Below are 20797 nucleotides of genomic sequence, written 5' to 3'. Positions count from 1 at the left end.
ACCATAGAGAATAGACAGGATTAGACTTCAGGATAAGGCCAATATAAAATCTAATGCTGAGGAGTTGAGAGGTTGGATCAAATTTAAGGCCAAGGTACATTTTAGCAGGGCAGGTCTTAGGGTAGGAGAAAATGGCACAGATTTTAATAATTTGTTCAGTGATTCCCAGTGTAACAAACCCAGGAAAAAATAGCATATTCGAGTGATTGTGTCTAGAGCACAAGCCATTTTAGAATCTAACTTTTCAGGCTCTTCAACATTAACTTGGACCAACCTTCATCCCACCTGTAAAGAATACCTAATATTAATGCAATGGGGTAAATGGCGTAGGCTTGGATCGAAAAAAGGATTGCACATTTCATATGGAAAGCATCTCCAGCTATATTATTATTAATCATGTTCATTATGTTAGTACTTGTCCAGTGTGTCAGGCACTGTACAAACAGAGTAGCAGACAATCCCTGCCTGCGGGGCTTATTATCTAGCCATGATAGATTGTGGGGCAGGAGAGAGGGATATAAACAGACAAGCAGAATGAGCTCTGAAAATTACAAGGGCTCTCGATCCTCATCTTTCAGGGCAGAAGCATCATTGGCATAAGGTCAGAAAAAAACTGCTCTATGGAGTGGTGCTACAATTATCGGAGTTTTATGCCTTCCTCTGAAAGGGGCAGCATTGGTCACTGATCAATGATGTGTTCCAGCACAGCAGACCCTTTAAGTGATACAATAAACTAACAGCTCTGAAAAGCTGTTGAAGAGTTAACATGCATTAGAGGAATAAGTGGGTATATCAATGACTGATCAGGACAGTTACAGGCCACTGGGGAAATTATGTATTTAGCCAAGCCTCAAGTGTGCCAAGAAAGGTCACTTACTGGAAAATGTTTCTTCAATAGTCCCAATTCTTCCAGAGCCTCTGTGCAATTCCCACTTGTGGGAGTGACACCCCCTGGTGTCAATGCTTTAGGACACCAATCCCACAAGTGGGAATTGCAGAGAGGCTCTGGAGAAAGAATTGTTTTTAAACAGAGCGTTCTCCTGGGTTTGTGTTAACATGGTTAGTGTTGATCAAATGCCTTCAAACTGGCTTCACATGGAAACAAAGTTCAGGGGAGAACTGTAGTCATAAATCATTCTGCTTGTCCAGAGCAGCTCACTCACTTCCTTGACCACCGTGAGAGGACATGAAAGCAGCCTGACCTCGGACTCCCCTACAATTCGCTGCTGACAGTCTCAGCCTCAATACTTAAAAGCATCTTGTTGATTCTTCAACTCAGTCGGAAGAGCAAACAGATGCTTCTGTTTTGTTAGAGATCAGACGGGGAGGAAGCTGTAGCTTAAGGCACTGCTAGGTAGGACAAGTTTTCATTGGCTCTTGGGGTGTGAAGAGAAGGTTCGAGAGTGAATGGCAACAGGTCCAATCCAGATGGTTAGTCAAAATGGCCAACTCACTGACAGTGCATACGCATCACCCCAACCTTCCAGCCTCCTGCAATCCCTGAGCAATCATGCACCATTAGCTTGCATAAATTGCTCCTGACAGGAGGAGGAAAAGGTGGACCAGAACTCTCTCCAGAGTCTGGTGAGATTGTGGCTTCTCTAACAGCTTTGCTGGGTTCTGATCAGATCCCGCACAGCCCTATTGGTTGAAGACTCAAGTAGCGTCCTCTACTCACCCATCTTTTTAGGCAGCAGATACACGTCTTGCTTGTAACGTCCCTCAGGAGCATTGTAGAGCTCAATCAGAGCGAGAGCCTGCAGATATCAGAAAGGGTAAGTCGGTCACCAGTGCAGAGCTCACCAACAGCATCAGGCCGGAGAAGAGCTGACCAGAGAGCACCTGGCATTGGCCACTGTCGGAAGACAGGATACTGGGCTAGATGGACCATTGCTCTGACCCAGTACGGCTAGTCATATGTTCTTAAGCCATACCAGGACACGTGTCTGGCTGTTGGGATACTTGTATGCCTCCATGCCATCAGAACAGCCCATAAACAATGCACGACAGTGGGTCCCAGGTCTAGCTTTTATAAAAACCTTTTACAAAACCATCATTGATGAATATTTCCATTTTGAAGATAACATCCCCTCCTTGCTATGTGATTCAAATACTGCAGGATCCCTGGTGCTGTAGAAACTGACCAGCAAGTTTTCAGTGTCTCAGCTGAACGTTAGATAAAAATACAGCCATCAGACATGGTGGAAAAGTAAATGAGATATAATTATCTTTTGTAAAACTCTCAGGCTGTCAGTAACAGGCGAGGAAATTACTTTTCCATAGACATTCATTTTAACCTGACAGTGCCCCTTCTAAAGAGAAAGGGCCAACTCAAGAGCTGGCATAAGCTCCCTTGAAGTCACTGAAGCTCCACCAATTTACAGCAGCTGGCCCAAAATGCTGGCATTGTACATGTTCCAATCGGCATGAAAAGATCTCAGCATCAAGGGACAGAGTGCAGCTACTGGTCTGTAACAATCCCCCTAAAACTCCCTTCTACAATGCCCATTGAGGTAGAGAGTTTAATCTAAAACAAATTTAACCCTCTGCCATTTCTGGTTTTTCCAATGTATTGCATTTCCTGAGTTTCTCTTAGATCGGGGCAGGGACTGCCTTGATTTTGTATATGGCAAAGAGCTGAGCACATAGTTAGTGCTGGACAAAATCTGCAGAGCAGAGCTGGATTTATTTATAATTCTGTTTATAGAGACAGCCACATGTCAAGAAACGCAATAGGCGGGGGTTATGGGTGTCCATCCGAGGTCATACTGTTACCGAGGATGATTTAAATCATTTTAACTCCAGAGCCGAAACAGATTTGAAAATGTATTTTAGCCAAAGAAAAGTTCAAAAAAAAATCCTCTAACCACTTAAGATGCAAACTCAAATGGTTGAAATTTTGTACGTTGCAGAAAGCGTCTCCGATTGCTCAGTGATTATGTATAACCCCAAGAGGACTCGAGGCCCTGAAGCACTAATCTCCACTCTAAATACAGCATTTGGCAAGGCAGGCAGGTGTTGATGAGTCATGGGATTAAATGATTCCAATCACATACCTGAGTGGTGGCTGTGATAGACAGAACAAAGGTGGGAACAGTTGAACAGCTCAGATTGAGAAGACGACCCTAAAACGACAGTAGGATGAAGACATGCTGAGAACACTGAACTCATTACACTGGCGGCAGCCTAGAGTTATGAAAATGGGGTGAATTTTGTCACCTCCAATGCTTCAGATTCACCCATTTAGTCGGGTTACCAGTTCATGGAGCCAAAAAGCCCAGCCTCATTACTGCCCACAGCCAGGGATCTACGCTCCATATCTAGTCTCACTCATGCTCTCAGCCCAGCTATTTGAGAAGGTGCAGTGTCCTGCTCTCCTGGAGGCCCCAACTGCCCACCCAAATCCTAAGCTAAAGGACAGAGAAGCTGTGAGGTCCTGACAAAAGAGGGACAGAGTCACACCAATTGCAAGGCCTGTGCTGTGCACCCAGGGAGGCGGGAGTGATCAGCTAGAAAGGGAGGAGAAACGCCGTGGTCTGTAGCCATTGAGTCCTTCCCAAATCAAGACAGAGATTGGGTCTGGCTAGCGTGGATGGGCAAGAGCAAGCCAGCTGGTAACGGTGCGGTGCAGAGAGACCAGTGTGTATGACAGGTATCCCTACACCCCTTTGGGAAAAATCAAACCAAGAAAGTCCTGTGACTGCAGAGTTGCCCCAGGCTCAAAGACATTCCCATCCACACAAGTTACTCTGTAGTTACTCTATAGTCTTTGTGTTGAGCTACATCCCAATCTCAAACCAGACCCCACACGATCATCTCTTGAGATGCGGACACTCGAAGAACAGACACAGGATCCCCTACAATGCAGTGCTTTGGCAGATGCTCTGCTGCAGCATCTCTGGCCTGACTTCCAGGACATACCTCAGCCAGCAGGACCACCCGCTTGCCATCCGGCCAGATTACATGGTCCACCTGGGAGCGGACGCGCTCCCAGGTCAGCTCTGGAGTACGGAGACTGGTCTGTGAAGACAGAAACAAGCAGGATTCATTCACCTGTGATTCAAGGCAAGCGGTTCCCAATGGGAAGGAGGTAACCCAGGAGCATGGGGTAAGGGACTGTCAGGAGCAGGCAGGCAGTGGCTGGTCTATGGTTAACAGTGAGCCAGTGGTTCATTGGTGGAAAAGTTGATGGGGGCAGGTATGTAGCAGAGACCCACCACATCGATCTCAGTGTTGGAATGGCCCATGTTACACACAATGCAGCTGTTCTTCATTCGGTCCAAGTGCTCCCTGGTCACCACGTTCTTATTTCCTACAGAGAAAGAGGGGGAAGCTAATATGAGCCCAAACAACTGTAACTTGCGCCTCCCGACCCCTCTCTTTATGGCTGGCGCTGAAGATTTCTACCCAAAGCCTGGCGCAAGGCTCTCAATCTCTGCCAGAACAACACTGGCTGGTGCACTCGGCCTGCAGGTAGTAGGGCAAGGCTGGTTGGAGCATGTGGCAATGGAGGGGTTATGCTTTCTGTTGATCCCAGGGCCACGGGCACGGTCTCTGCACATGAGCCAGCCGTGGTATTGAGATCAGTTCCTAGTGCCTCTCACCCAAGATGAGCTCCCACTGGTGGCTGTGGAGGGTGAGGTCACCCAGGCAGCAATGAACCCAAATCGGCGAGAAAAAAGTGTACCCCATAAGACACAATTTCACCCTTCCTGGGGTCGGGGGAGTCCCCTTGACTCAACTGGGCCCACTGAGGACAGCAGATGGAGTTCACATTTTGACACCAACACAGCAACGGGTTTGATTTTCCCTCACCCTGCCCTCCGATTTCTTCCCCTTGTCTGCTCACTGCTGCTCTACCTACGCTAACCGCTAACGTATGATCAGCTCCCGCCACAGGCTAAACTAGCAGAGCTGCTCCTCTAGAGCTCACATAGAGGGCACAAGTTTCGGAAGCCAAAGGTCACAAGTTCTAGTCCCCACGTTGCACGTGCAATATGTTGACTGAGGTGTCTAAGCACAGGAATCACTACACCCTCCATGCACTGTCACTGGAACCCATCACCTGCTTTCTGACTTGCGTGGAGCAGGGAAGTCCTACAGAGATTCCTGTTCTGAGTACATGGGCCCAGGAATGGTTCCACAGAGTTTGAAGCAAGCATCGGCCTCCAACTTCCCCCCCACAAATCTCTGTACCTGTGCAGGTGATGACCACGTCCACCTGGCGGATAACTTCATTGAGTTTCACCACCCGGAAGCCGTCCATGCTGGCAAAAGGAAAAGGGCAGAGTGAGAAGATGGACCATAGCACCTCTGCCAGCCTGCACAGCACAACCGGGAGAGATGAAGCCAGGGCGGAATGAAACAGAATAGCTGAATTTACTCTGATCAGAGTAGCAGGATTCCCACCCAACACCCTGAGCACAATAAATGCAAAATGGACAATGTGCAAAGGAGCCTGTGTGAAGCTCATGGTTGTGAATGCCATGGATAGTGAGAGAGACCAAGGACTCTGCACCCATCATGGCATTGAGAGGGTTATGGAGTCTCATGCCATTCATTTAAGGCATCTAGGTCTCTAAATCCCATTGGCTGTCCTGGGCCAAGTATCCTGGAGCTCAAGTGATGGAAGGTCCTCGAGAGATGTTTACTTTCTCATGAGACCAGGTGGAGAAAGGATCTTCTTGAGCAGACTGACTTCAAGTCAGCCCTCTGATGAAGCTCCAAGACCAGACAGCAAAGGAAAAGGTGCTCACTCAGCAGCATTTAACACTTCATCACTTACCAGGCTTGGAGAGCACAGATGGGGTCAATCTCTGTGATGTTGACAATGGCTCCAAGGGCTTTCAGAGCTGCGCAACATCCCTTTCCAACCTGCAATGCAATGAAGAGCCTCCAGACACAGCAACCAGTAGGTCCCCATTGAGGAGCTGCACAAAAGAGCATGCACCTGTTTGTTTACACAGGTGGCAGTGCTATGAGCCAGATTCTAATCACAGACACCTGCCTGTGCGAAGGGTCAAGTTCAAAGCCAGGCCCAGGAGCAGGAACCTGCTGTATCAGCTTTATATGCATGGCAACAGGCACTTGGTCCCCTCACGGTCCAGATCTTCCCTCCTAGAAGGATCATTCCAAGACCACCTGCTGGCATTCATAGCCTTGGCATGACATCCAGCAGGTACTGGGGTTCCAAGATGAATATACTAAGCTATCAAAATAGCCATTGAAGCCACAGAGATGAGAGATCACAGCTAACTTTTTCTTTTCAAATAAATAAATGCAGACCTGGCCCTGGATTAACTTCCAATTGTGCCTTTTTAAAGACGAGAACATGGGTGTGTTTATAGCTTTGTAACAGACTCCATTTGTTTATTTAGCACCGAGATGGAGTAGTAAGTATGGCCCCATATTTTCCACAGTTCAGCTTCCAGCATCTCATATTTAATATGACAAAGGAGCCCTGAGGGACCACAGATCCCAGCATGCAATGTTGCAGGCAGGCAAATTACATGCAACCCTTGAGTCCCTGGCTGGGCAAAATTTGGGCTCCTTTGGTGTATAAACAAATCAGTGCACATATTCCTGGGTAGAAGAGCATTTACTGCTAGCACCAGGGCCTCAACTACACAGCTTGCAAGGTAAACACACATACAGATAGCATGCCAACGGCGCACGATGTCAGATCCCTGCTTTGTGTTGTCTCTTCCAGAAGGATTTACAAGCAAGATGCACAACCCTCACCCCATAAACATAAATCCAGGAGTTCTGTAAACACAAGGGAGTTTCAAACCACTCAAGAGAATCATTTTAGAACAGTCCTGCTTTACAAAGCCAAGGACAGAGCAGTGCTGGGTGCAGTCAGTTCAGACTTCCATTCAACACCAATCCAGTCACTATTTCCCCGACATTGTGTTCTTGCCGTGGTATGGCAATTCAGAGTGTTACCAGCAACAACTGTGTTGAAAAACAGCAATTCAGACAAATCTCCAAGCAAGCTGGGAAATAGTCTTTGCATATAAAGTCTCAGCAGCTTCTAGCAAGGTTTTCCTGCATAAGACAGAGTGGGCGTCCATTTTCCAATGATCTGAAAACAATTCCCTCCAGGATCAACAGTCAGCCATGCACTCACATAGTGTCTCTCTCCAGATAGTTTTCCCTATTTCCTTCTATTATGTCTGAACTCTTCCTAATGCTCCTAGTATTAGCAAAGATAAGAGGTTGTTGCTAGTCAAAGACAGATAATGAACACTGGGAAAAGGATGGGTCTTCACTGTACATCCGAGAAAGATGCTGAATCAAAGTGATGCTACCTCATGTTCATATCGGGAACTCACCTCACCATAGCCACACACCACCACTTGCTTCCCTCCGAACATCACATCTGTGGTCCTCTTCAGGCTACAGGATAGAAGCAAAGCTGTGTTGGGATTAGTCAGTCTCAGAGTGTTCCAGACAGAGCAGTCTGCATGGGCTGACACTCCAAAGTGAGCCGTCATGTGACCAGACACTGCAACATTCAACTAGGGCAGGACAGTCTGATTTAAACTCCACAGAAGCCAGAGATAGACAAACCTATCGGCATGATTGAAAGGAAGGGAATGGCCTCCAGCTTTCAGGGACATCCTGAAGGATCAAACTCACCCGTCCAAGATGGACTCTCTGCAACAGTACAGGTTATCGAACTTCTGTTTTGTGACAGAGTCATTGACATTCATGGCTGGGACACACAGTTTCCCAGCCTTGGACAGCTGGTACAGCCTGCAGGGAGAAAGGACCCTTTAGAAACTGTTCCATTAGACGCACTAGAGATCTGCACACTGCAAAGCAAACGTGATCAAAATTAACATCATGCCCCAGAGAAAGATGGGACCACTGTAACCAACTAGCCTAGCTCTAGTGATGGGGAGCTGGCTGCCCAGGTTGCAGACTGCCACAGAACATGTAGATCCACAAGCTGCTCAGGCTCCCAGGACAGATGCAATCGAAGGCCAAATGTATACGGCAGAGGAAGTGACTGTGGAGCGAAAGCGTGCACCTAGATACTCGGAGCCTAGAGCCCTTTATGTTCTTCTTGAAAGCAATCATAGCACATGTGTAAACAGTAAGAGTCAGGGAAATCTGAAGGCCTTACTTCTCATGACCAGGAAAAGTACACTGACTGCTAGTTTCTTCTAGCTACCATGGAGAACAGAAACAGCAACAGCTGCCTGCTGCGAACCAGAGAGCAGTGAAAGGGGCTAGATTCATGCCATTACCTGTGCACACCAGTCACGCTCTCCTCTACAATGCCACGGATCTTCTTAAAAACATTGGGGTATTTCTTATAAACCCAGTGAGTCAGATCTCCACCATCATCCAGGATCTAGAGAATACGCAGAGAAAAGCAAAGGACATTCAGTCCTTCTACTGCCAGCAAGCCGTGTCTCCGTCAACTACAGAAAAGCCCCATTAAAACAGGAGGTGATTGGAGGATTTCTGCTGGCACTGAGCTAGTGTATTTGGCTTCCTTGCCACATCGGTGCAGTTTGGCTACAGCTCTGGGAGAACCCAGGAGTTCTGGGATCTACTCCCAGCTGTTAGACTCGTTGTGTGGCTCTGGGCACGTAATGTGACTCAGTTTCCTCTCTATAATATGGGGACATCTACTGACCTAACCTCACAGGGGAACTGGGAGGGTTGCTTGTATACCACTTCCCATCTTTGGCCTGAGAGGCATTACTAGTATCTAAATATTGCACATGCTCACATGGGAGCCAAGAAATCTGTGCCCAACTCAAAAGTGAACTGTCCCAGGGGAGTGGCTTAGACACAGCTTTGCTAAATGACCCATGTCCTAGGTGAAGGAGGAAGACAGATAGATACCAGTCTGGAAGCAGATCCCATGAACTGCATGTGAGTTTTATAGGACCCACAAACAAGGGTCCACCAGGACGTACTGCTGAGCTGGGAACACAAGGACTGGTTCGTACTCCAGTCACTGAGTTAAACCAGACTATTAGGGATTGGCTCACGCTCCAATATATTGTATATCTATAGGCCTCTCGAGACGTCTGCCCAGAGTCACACACCCTGCAAATCTCCTCTCCTCCGCACAGCCAGTTCACCTTGGCTATCTAGTCACAGACTCTAAAACACAGCATGAGAAGCACACCACCACTGGGAACTCCCCTTCCTGACCAGCATTCAGCCCCATTCAACAGAGAGGGAGAAAAACGCTCCACAGATACGCTGAGGGACTGGACGTACAGGAGGACGACTGGATAGCCAGTGAAAACCACAAGGTAATCTAATCTATTTTCCATTAGCAAGAGCTCTTGGAAACCAAAGTAGTGCTCTGGGGGGACGAGGAGCAGGCAGTGGAATACTCTGTGTGGGAGGAGCAGAGGAAAGGCTGGGAAATGCTCCCATTACCATGTTGGCCTGCCAACCATCCATGTTAACACAACGGTCAATACACCACCAGAAATCATCCTCCGACTCCCCCTTCCAGGCAAACACAGCAACACCTAGGGAGGGGAAAAATAAAGTCATTTGCTGCTGCTCTGTTCAGAGGGATCTGAACGAGGCCAGCAGAAACCGTGGCCTGGGCCTAACACATGCTAGATTGCTCTTGTGCTGCTGAACTCCCTCAGCTCTTTAAGTCTACACTAACCGAAGTATCCATTGCTGAAACCAGATGCAGCTGGACAGAGTGCAACAGCAAGCTCAGTCAAGGACGTGCCAGTGTTATAACCCTGCCCTGAACTCTTGTACCACATTGCAGTGCACTGTTGAATAGGTGTTGTCTCCCACCCCAGAAATGACTGCACTGAAGTGGTGGATGGAAGGATTCCCACACACAGTCTGCAAAGTGGTTTGGGATTCCTTGAAAGGCACCAGAGAAATGTATGGTGAAGTAAAAACAACTGCCTCCAGCTTACCAGCTAATGTGGAATATGCCGGAGCAGAGATGGCACTGGCTAAATTGTCCAGGGTATCCAAACTCTCCCTTTGTTTACAGGTAATCTAGTCATGCCTAAGTAGTCCTGGAGCTCTGTGGACTCCAGGAAACATTTCTCCAGACCAGGCTGCGAAGTAGTAGTCATAGTAATCTAGGCAAGCATGGTATTTACAGAAACACTGGCAAAGCAATTTGAAACTGGCATAAGTTGTATTTACATCTCTCCCCTCCTGCTGCTCACACAGCACTCACCAGCCTCGGCCAAAGCAGCAGCCACCTCGTTCTGAGTGGAATAGATGTTGCAAGCAGACCAGCGACACTGAGCTCCCAGCGCGCACAGTGTCTCGATTAACACCTGGAGACAGAAGCAAACCGACAGTCAGCCCAAGAAGGAGCTGTAAGAACAGTCTGGTTTTAGAGAACTCCAGCCTAGAGCTGGAAGGGGACAGTGACTCAACCATAGGCCATTTGCAATGAAGAGAGGAAACATCTGCTGATTGGGATCCTGGGGCAGCTATACTGGAAAATGCAGCTGCAGAGCAGTTTTACATGTGCACACACACACACACAATTTACTCATGTGTATTTATGCAATATTGAATCACTTCTTCATATTCCCCCAGGGCTGAGAAAGTTCCCAAGATTATTTGCACAGATAACAGAGAAGAGGAAAAGCCAGTCACTGTTCTTCCTTCTCCCCTCCACCCCCAAAGTCCCAAGCCCAAGGAGTACTCACCGCAGTCTGTGCTGTAATGTGTGTACAGCCCACTATTTTAGCTCCAGCCAAAGGTTTCTCTCCCTGGGCCCGTTTCCTGAGTGAAATCAGAGCAGACATGTCTGTGAAAGGAACAGAGGGTTTTTAACGAGGTCTCTGTCCACCCATCCATTGGTTATTCTCCATACAAGCCTCTTTACCAGGACACCATGCCAGTTTGTGCACCCCATCTCTCCGTATAGCCAAAGTAGCACATACCCAGGAATAGTGGGGCATTTTAAAGCAAGTATTTAAGGTAAGAACATATTATGATGCATTCCTTCCTCCCAAGATTGTCGCCCTGCAAGGATCTTTACAACTGGAATCTTTCCATCTTCCATGGCTTGAACAATGTGTGGGTGGGTAGAGTTTGAAGGCATGCTCCTTCACCATTACCAATTCCCTGAACCAGCCAAGCACCATCAAATCCCACTTTAAAATACAAGTCACAGCTTTTCATGAGCTCAGAAGAAATGGGTCTGCTGGTGCCACCGGTTTTACGTTCTGAAAAGTGCTTTGAGATCTTCACACGTCAAACTTCCCCCATCAAAATCCATCAGAACATTACATTCTTCCTACCTCCTGCTGCTCCCAAGACGAGGTACTTAAAAACCCTGTATGTCTTGTCATTAACACAGCACCTGTCAGGAGTTCAGTTCTTTCCTACATGGTTTGCTGATGCCTCAAGGAGAACATCAAGATATTTGCTGACCATAACTGGAGGTTTCAGGATATACCTTGGTTTGCTTTATGCTACTAGGCAGGAATACAGCCCAGTTGGCTTGGAAGACCTCCTGTTACCTTGCTCAGCAATCTCAATCTCCCGGCGCCCGAACTCCGCCTGCTTGATGTTCTTCACACAGAAGTTGCTGCTGCCCTTGGAGTTGGTTTGCTGTTTCTCTCGTGGGGACACCTCATCATCAGAACTATCTGTGTAGGATGCAGCTAAATCAGGAAAGAAGAACAACATGAGGATCTCAGAGGCTAACCAGTCCAATTACCTTCTACCAACTGCATTTCTAGTCAGTTTCACTTCCTGTCTGTCATGCACTAGCAAAAGCTGCAATGTCTATGTTTCAAACACTGCAAGGGAAAACAAATATCTAAAGAGAAATTGGCATTTAAATTCTCTAATTTCTTAAAGGCATGTCTGTTAACATGTTAATCATTCATTAGTGTAAATGCCAACATAGACAAGGTGGTTTTACGATTTAGCAGAACATTTAACGTTCCATAAGTGGAGCTACTTCATCAGGATTTTCAAAACTACTTGAAAATGGTCAAAATAATTTGAGAGAGGTTGTTTTGGGTTGGGGGAGAAGGACGCACATAAAGTCTTTAACTCACAAAGAGACTGGTTTTAATTGCAAGTTAGACTAGAGAAACGTTCCTGTTTTCCTGATGTCCTGTTTTATTGCAAAGCCCAATGCAACAGCAAAGGTATGGGCCACTCAAAGTGTTTAGGATGTAACAAAATGCAGTCAGCACCTGAGGAAGAGGAGCCTTGACAAGACAAAACCCTCTCTGGCTTAGTGAAGAAACGTGACCAGGATTCAAACTGGAGGCAATCCCCACAATTATTTGCACACTGCATCCCCGCTGAGTGCTTCCAATTCCAGGAGCGAGGGACCATGGCATCGAAACCAGAGGGGGCTTAGTGGTAGGAAGGAGGAAGGCCCACACTTACCAGAGCTGTAGCTGTCAGTGGATGACTGCGAGATGGAGCGAGACAAGGACCTGCGGCCAGTCTTGGTTGGGAACTTGCTGAACTCCTGCATGTCATCTGCAAACTGGATTTGCTGAGAAGTGCAAAGGAGTTAGTGTTAACAGCAGAAACTCACAGGAAACACTCTAATGACTCATTCTGCTTTGTTCATGGGCTCCTTTCTCTGTCCCCGCTGCTGCAGTAACAAACTAGCATTACTCAATGTTCCCTTAATAGAGCTAACAGATCTGCCTCCCAAGGAACCAAAGTTACAATTCAAGCCTCCTCCCTCGCCCCACACACTTTGCTCAATGGCTATTCTCTCTTCAGTCATCTCTGTCACCAGCAGGTTAATGCAGATTAGTCACCTGACACCCCAGGTTAAGCAAGGATCCAGCATACTTCCCCACAAGCCTTGAAACATCTCTTTTAACCCTTCCCAGGCTCCCTGAGAAGCAAGCTGAGAATGGTTAGAGTAACCCTTATAACACAGGATTCTGGGTGATCATCCCTTACAGGCAAACCACGTGATGACAAAAGCACTGGTGTCACTCTTACAGCAGATTATTTATTGAAAAGAAGCTTTACACGATGCACTGATTTGTTTTGACTGGGTAGCAAGTGAAAATGCAATGGCAAGAGGGTTGGTTGGGGTACTAGGGAGATACAAGTTGGAGGTGTATGATCGGGTGCCTCTAAGGACATTCACCCCAGGAGGGAAGCATCCTGAGGACTAAAAATACTGCAATCCCAAAAATTACATTAAAGGAGGATTTGGCACACTAGGGTAAAAGCTGAAAAGTAAGAACATTTCAACAAAAAGCAGTTGACATTGCATTAATGTTCAATTTCCTCTGCTATTATTACAGATGTTTCAATTGTAATCAGAGCTCTTAGCTGGCCTCTCCTTCCAGTTCATCCAGCAGCGAGACTCTGTTCATCGCCTTCCTCTGCTATTTCATAAAATTCTAGTATGTAGGGCCTGAGAGGAGAAGGAAAGTGCCAGGGTTAGTCCCAAACTGCTTCAGAATTCAGTTTTTTGAACATACTGTATGATCAGAGTGAGAAAATCCTTATTACCTTAAGAAGCAGAGCAAGAAAAATGTGAAAGGGAAACAAGTGCAAGTTTTGGGCACAGTATTTGAAAATCTCTTCCCCAGAACCCCTTTAAATGAGAAATAAAACTGGCTTTGACAAGCCAGTAAATATTGGTTTATGCTGCACTTCCATAGGTTACAAAAGCAGAGTCCCATAAATGACGCTAAACCCCACAAAGCGGTGTCCTGATCCTCTTTGTCCCTTCATTGATCGTGAAGGCATGTGATTTAATTACACCTCTTATCAGGGATGAAATATTCTCAGGAGTACAGATTAACAAAACACCCTCCAAGTCAGGGAATAGCACAGTTAGAATAGAGTCCTGAAGAGATTGAAGAGCACATTAAAAAGTTGAGACAGGTGGTATTATAGGATGGGGGTTCTACACAACAAACAAAACCTTCAAAACCATTAAATTTCCTCGGATGCGTTCAGAAGTGGGGAGGTACAGAGTGAGATGGGACTTCCGGGGTGGGAAGGAGCAAGTGCTTCATCCAAGGTGACCTACGCCAAGGAGAACTTGTCCATCCACTGAGCCCAAATACACAATTAATGTAACACTACCACAGTCATTCAGGCGAGCGAGCAGCTGTGCTGCTGCAGCCACAGAAATCCTGCAGGAAGCACCGCTAAAAACTAAGTGTACAACAATCTTGGTCTGATGGCAGCCAGATTCCAAGATGACAGGCATCTTAGGTGCTCAGATACCACTGTGATGGGCATGGTAGGAGAATATGAACAGAAGAGAAATATGTAAGATATAGTAGTAAGGGTGCATGTTGTTGCAAGGTTGTCTTGATAAGAGTTGCAGCTGAAGTGTTCATACCAGGGCCAATATGAAGGGGCTTTCCCCAGAGGGGTGGTGAGGGGACTGGTTGAAAAGGGTTTTAACCTGACTCATATCTAAGTGGGAATATAGGAAGAGCATAACAAGGACAATCTCATGCAAAGTTTGTTTTACCAGCCTGAGAGATAAGCAGCTTTGATGAATTCTGCTGGAAGTATCACCCAGGCAATCCCCAGAGACAAAGACCAAGCTACCATCCATATGGCAGGAAAAGTATACAAAAAAAAGAGTACACAAAAGCACATTGCCGATACTCTAGGGACGACTGCTCCAGGAGGCCTCATCTCATGTGCGGTGGACAGGCCGCTAAAGAAGGCTGCATTTCAGATCAGCGATGACAGTTGTCAGCCAACCAGCTCCTATACTTCAGGCATGACTGAAGGGTGGTTCCGCATGCATTAGCGACACCCTTTATTCACTGAAGCAACAAGCCAGAGTTAGGTTGTATCAATGGCTGTTGGAAAGCTCTGATGTGATCAAAATGATCAGAATGCCTTGTAGATCATTTGTAACTAACACTGTCTCAATCCCCTAATAGCAGCCAGAACAAAGACTGAAACCCATCACTGAAGAGAGGGAGGATGGTTCAGTGGGAAAGGTAGTATCTTGGAACTTGAGAGACATGGATTCAATTCCATGCCACATATTTCCTGGGTGACCTTGGGCAAGGCACTCAGTCTCTGAGTGCCATCTGTACAAAAGGTTAAGAGCACTACCATACCTCACAGGGGTATTGTAAGGCTAAATATCTAATATGTACTTATCTGGCCCCTTCACCATAGTATCTAAGTGCCTCAATTGTTAACATATTTACCCTCACAACGCCCTGTGCAGCAGGGCAGTGCTATTATTCTCATTTTACAGATGGGGAACTGAGGCAGAGAGGTTAAGTGATATTAAATAAATAAAAGATTGTGAGGCGCTACAGTAATGAGGGCTGGATACATACCTCAGATTGATCAATCTCCACCGTCACCGTCATTCAGAAGAAACTGGAGCCACTTATGTGCCACCATTACTCAACTGCCAGGCTTATTGCTCTGTCTAGGAATATAACTCACAGTGAACAGGACTGGAAGCAGTGACACAACCTTGTGATAAGATCCTTGACCCTCGAGTAGGTACAGCTACTCTGGGACGAGTTCTAATAGACCGACTGCACAAGAACAGTAACGGTTCAACTTGGTTATGGCTAACCCATGTCACACCCTAGTTTACTCTTGTCAGCATGGACAGAGACATCAGGACCAAATTCAAACCTTGGCTCCTTCTAAGAGGGCGAAGTTTCTTTTGAGATGACTGGAGGAAGGTTGTTGAATAATGAGTCCCAGGGGGGGGGGTTACATCAGAGATGTTTGCTAATAGTCTACGGTCACTGAGAGCTGTATTGTGGTAGCAGGAGTAGGAGCATTAGTGAAAAGAGGGCTCCTTTGGCCAATGGAGTTTTAATCACCTCAGTGTCCAGGTCTACTCAGCCCAACCTCTAAATGGCTATTTTAAATGCTAGTGGACACCAGCAAGTCATCTACAGTATGGCTCCCTCTCTTACTACTGAACCAGCGCTAGCAACAGTGGGAATTTGACAACAAAAGCTTTCTCCTTACTAGGGTTGAACCATGGCAGTTTTGTCCACACAATCAGGGAAAACAATTTGGCCACAGGTAAGCTACACAAACGTGGTTGCTTTTCTAACATGGCCAGGACTTTCATGCTAGTGGGCAGGGCTTACATTTGCAGCGAGAAGGACATGCATATTTGAGGTGGCAGGGCCACCTTGGTTTGTCCATAACGGACAAGGGCTCGAGGCAAAGTAAAAGACCATTTCAAACCTCTGTGTCATCTTCTTGTAAGTTACCTTGACACTGCTCCTCAGAAAGAGTGCTCACTTTTAAGAAGGGCCCCTCAGTAACCCCAGGCTAGTGGCAACAGTAGTCTTGGCATCAAGAAACCAGAGCACAACCACTGGCACTACAAGCAGATTAAGTCAGTCTTTAGACCCAAACAAAGCAGCTGTAGATTTCGAAGTCGTGATTGCAGAAAAGAACTTTTTTTTATATTGTTCTTCCTTATCAGGATCGTTGCAGTTTGGTATGTTCTCCAGTCTGGATTTCCCAGCAGACATCATGTGACTTGCATGCAGTAGGATGAAGTTGGTTTACTGGAGTGGTTAAATATAGTTTACAGTTTGGTTTTGCAATTCTTACACTGATTTAGTTTGGGTGGAAAATAATAAAGAGGCCATCGCAACAATGTCCTAGAATATTTGGTTACTGACAGATAAAGAACAAACAGGTAGAATTAGTGTACTCCGTGTGCAGGTCAAGAGCTGGCAGGCTGACAATCAGATGTTAAAAAAATGCACTAAATTTTCAATCCAGGAACAGTTTGTTGGACTTTGTTCATGGCCTGTTGCCTGTAAATCTTCCTCAAAGAAGGTGTGGGGTTTTTTCAAGCTGACTGGAGGGAGAATTCATACACGGCATTACTGACATAGCTTTAGGTAGAAAGATTAGCAGCTTCAAAAATGCAACCTCCCACTTCCTCCAAGAATTTAAATCCAGGATGGGACAGGGTGCCCCCAAAAGCAGCTGCAGACATTAAAACAGCATAAAGTGATAAAGCATTTTCTTAGACTGAGTTAAAGGCGAGAGAGGCTTTTGGGGCTGGGAACATGAGAGGAGAAAACCATAACATGCACTTTGCGAAAAGAGCAGATAACTGCTTCATTTCATCAGTCAGTGCTTGGCATATGCTTGGAACATTGCTTCTGAAGCACTCATCCCCAAAATCATCTGAGTTCACTATATATCAATACAGTCATGATGGGAAAAGCCTCTTTCTAGTCCAAGGGTGATTTCAACCCTCTCCTGCATGAATATTCTCTTGAAAAAAGCTTGTTCAGGATTTGACCAGAAGCAGGAAAGGTTGCATGATGGAGATCTACCACTAACCCACACAGTCCCTTTGCAGTCACCAATACTGCATGGATGATCACCACCAGTACATCCAACTCCCTTTTCCCACTCCTAATGTTCCCCCCACTGGCAGTTCTTTTGCATCAGGTTCTGGGCAAATGCCACATTTATTCTCAAAGAGGTTCCTGTCTTGGCATTTGCACCAAGATTTTTCAGTTCTAAAAAGGCAAGTTTGGATCCAGGGAAATCGGTTGCTAAAGAAACCAAGTGCTGAATTAACCACAGTAATCCCCATGCCGGCTTTAACAGAGCTCATCTTAACGCTGCAGCTTAGCAAAATCTGCCCTGTCTAAAAATATTATCAAACATTGCAAGCAGCTTACTAATCAAATGAATTATTCCAGCATTAAACCCTCTTCAAACCCAGTCTGCAACAAACTAACAGAACGTCTGCTGACTGGCTGAGTAGGGGGCTGGGGAGGAGTTTACCCACGCCAGGGTAGGAGACAGGTCTGACTGCACACTCTGTGGTGTCCCCCACTTAATTCCATCCATCCTACTTGTTCATGTGCTGGGTTCTCTAGATGGCATTAAGGGGAAAATCCTCATTGTAATCTCTCCAACTCCAATTACATACTGACTGTGCAGAGGCTCTCCTGCACCGCACTGCTGTGGAATGCCGCCACCCAGGCAGTCTCCCTTGGATGGGGCTAGGTTTGTGAGTAATGTTCACAAACCAACTAATCTGGTTCTTCCCAGAGAGGGTTGGAAAGCAGGGCTGTTCACCTTTTCATTGTGGATACAGGCTCGGACTCCCAAGGCCAAAAGCAATCTTGAGAAGTCTTTTTTTTTTAATTGAAACCCAAACTTCTCACTCTGCTGGAAGTGGTTTTTCCGACTGGGTGGAGCACAGCATTTAATAGCAAGGAAAATATTTTTAATCCCAGCACTTCGGTACTAAGTAGGCAGAACAACACGATACTTATCTCTTACGCAGAGCTTTCTATGAACACAGCTCAAAGCACTTTACAAAGGAAGGTCAGCTGAGTCTTCATTTTACAAATGGAGAAACTGAGGCACAGAGAAGGGAAGCAACTTGCCCCAGGTCCCCCAGCCAGACAGCGGTAGAGCCAGGATTAGAACCCAGGTCTACCAATACCCACTCCAGTTATCTATGCACTGGACCACACCAGTTATTTCAGGGAGGTGCTTCCTGAAAAGAAAAATTCTCATTCTGTAACTTTTAAATCTGCCACAATATTTTTAGAAGCCTAGTATCAAGCATTAAGCAACGTTTACAGGTTGCAACCAGCATAGGGCACAACTCAAGTGCAAGATTGGGGCTTTAGTTCACTTGTCAATAACGGAAAAGTATATCTCCCCCCAGGGATTTAGTGCAATTCTAGTATATTTCAAGCAGTTCCAACACTTTCCAAGTAAAAGCCACCTACTTCTAAGTGCAACAATGCATGTGATATTTAATTTTGCTCATTCTGTGGCAGAAGGACAGAAGACAAAGACATTCTGACAGCTCCAGATACAGTACTGTGTCTTCAGAAAGACTGAAAGGTCAAAATGATCCCCGTTCTCACCTAGCCATTTGAAACTAATGCTGGAAATGCAGGCAAGCTGTGCTGTGCTATGAGATACTTCCATTCTCAATCATTGTGTAGCTGTGTTACAGAGCAACCTCAAATGCTATGCTACTGCCTTATTAGAAAGCTAACTGCTTCTGCACTGATAGCCCACTGTCTGCAGGGGTAGGTCACGGCCTAATCCAGGGCTGCATTCACTCATCCATGGCGTGTCTTGATCAGACAGGTGTGTAAAAAGTCTTTAGTTTTTCATTAGCATGGCAAAAGGCAAGCAAGTAGGTTCTGTACCTGGGCTGGTAAGTTTCTATGGCAGTTGTACAGGGTTGCTCTGATCAACCAGCAACTTATCAGACCTACACCCCCAATTCTTCCAGCAACACAGAATCACCCTTCATGGGATGGAAAGCCATCTGGATTTTGCCCCAGATACATAGTAGGGGTTCTATAGTTCTCTGAGATTATGAATGCATTTAGGCAAGTTAAATCATCTTTCCTGGAATAGATGGGCTGCATTTAAGCTGCTGCATGTAACTTCTGTACAGATCTGTTTGATATATATGGTTCTTATAAATGCACCCAAAAACCAGCCCCAGTGCCTGTGCTTCCAGAATGAACTGGAGCTTAAGGGAAAATACAAACCTATCCCAAAGCACTAATTGTGGGAGGGGGAGAGAAGAAATGTATCCTCAGTTACTTGTATCTAGCAAGTTTGAATGAGTTCCATACTGGGGGAAAGTGTGCCTATAGCAATTTCAATGACTGGAACAGAGAGAAATATCTGGCAAGTGTCCAATGACAATTCAGCAAGAGGGGAACTCAAATGTTTGGACAAGGGGTTTTAGTTTTCACATCTGTTAGCTGGTTCAGATAAACTCTAGAGAGAGCCTAGGGCATACCTCAACCTGCTAACACAGGAAAACAAAAAACTGCTTTGGCTACATTAGGATGTTTCCAGGTGATAAAAAGTGTATTTTCCTGGTAAGGCCAACACCTACGGGAGAAATTTGGCTGCCAAATTGTTTACTACTGGTGATACCACGTAGAAAGAACCCTGCTGGTCTGTCAGATCCCAGGCTGGTTTTTGTGTGGCTGGGATACTGAAAAAACACCCTTTGTTATGTCAGCTGAGAAAATGCCATCAAGACACAAATATGGAATCTCAAGAACTTCTTATAGAATCACTTGTTAGACTAATAACACCAAGAGTAGTCAGTCTACAGACAGCACGAAGACTTGCAACACACAGCACCAGACTAACATTGCCATCCAGGAGAAAATATTGTGCATGTCTTCCCAGGGCTCTGGCATTGCCAGTGAATTAGGCACATTCTCCACTTGGCTTGAGAGCACTATCGGAGGGAGTCAGAGGGTCAGGGATCCTGGGACCTTTCCACTGGAGACCACAGAAATCCAGCAACAAAGATCAGGACACAGTGTCCCATTGATTTAATCTGCTCACCCTAACAATAGCTCAGTGGCTCTGGGGACTATTGGCTGCATGCTGTGCTCTGCAGGTCACATTAAGGGTGATTACAGAAGATGCCCTGATGAAACCTGTTCTTTTCATTTCTTACTTTTCCATTCTGATAGTAAACTTTATCAGAATAAAAAGCTCAGTATCAATCTGCACCTATCCTCTTTGCTGACACAAAGTCCAGTAGCTAGGTTAGAAAACTGCAGATTTGATTCTGTAATTCGTAACTACAATTACGGATTTTAACAGGCCTGGAGAGCCGTCTCAAAATGCTACCGCTACCGTCAATCATTAATTATTCCACAGAAAGATCATTTCCACGACATGATTTCCTCCTGGGAGGTTGGAATTGTTTTCTCATAAGCAGCAGGCTCTCTCACTGTGTGAGTTCAGAAGCTTTTAAACGGTGATTGTTTTAATTCACTTATTTTCGGAAGCAAATCGTCATGTTTAATAACTCTAGCTACAA

At 46.0% G+C, this 20797-nt stretch overlaps 1 protein-coding gene across 2 annotated transcripts in view; it reads right to left on the bottom strand.

The window, feature by feature from the left end:
• AHCYL1 (adenosylhomocysteinase like 1) overlaps positions 1 to 20797 on the bottom strand; it is a 37174-nt gene that overhangs the window by 3013 nt on the left and 13364 nt on the right. For both annotated transcript variants that reach the window (XM_067531887.1, XM_067531888.1), the window contains exons 2-15: positions 12382 to 12493; positions 11496 to 11639; positions 10677 to 10777; positions 10193 to 10295; positions 9412 to 9506; positions 8256 to 8362; positions 7642 to 7758; positions 7335 to 7398; positions 5786 to 5874; positions 5197 to 5267; positions 4218 to 4312; positions 3922 to 4020; positions 3057 to 3125; positions 1679 to 1757 (exon numbers count right to left, since the gene is read on the bottom strand). In XM_067531887.1, the coding sequence (XP_067387988.1) occupies positions 1679 to 1757; positions 3057 to 3125; positions 3922 to 4020; positions 4218 to 4312; positions 5197 to 5267; positions 5786 to 5874; positions 7335 to 7398; positions 7642 to 7758; positions 8256 to 8362; positions 9412 to 9506; positions 10193 to 10295; positions 10677 to 10777; positions 11496 to 11639; positions 12382 to 12493 (1345 nt within the window). The remainder of the gene's footprint in view (positions 1 to 1678; positions 1758 to 3056; positions 3126 to 3921; positions 4021 to 4217; positions 4313 to 5196; positions 5268 to 5785; positions 5875 to 7334; positions 7399 to 7641; positions 7759 to 8255; positions 8363 to 9411; positions 9507 to 10192; positions 10296 to 10676; positions 10778 to 11495; positions 11640 to 12381; positions 12494 to 20797) is intronic.

The sequence above is a fragment of the Emydura macquarii genome, unplaced genomic scaffold (assembly GCF_026122565.2).
Source record: "Emydura macquarii macquarii isolate MOO-44397 ecotype Brisbane River unplaced genomic scaffold, CSIRO-AGI_Emac_v2 contig_3220, whole genome shotgun sequence".
NCBI lineage: Eukaryota > Metazoa > Chordata > Testudines > Chelidae > Emydura > Emydura macquarii.
Note: the sequence above shows the minus strand (reverse complement) of the source record. Positions and strands in the feature narration are given on the sequence as shown.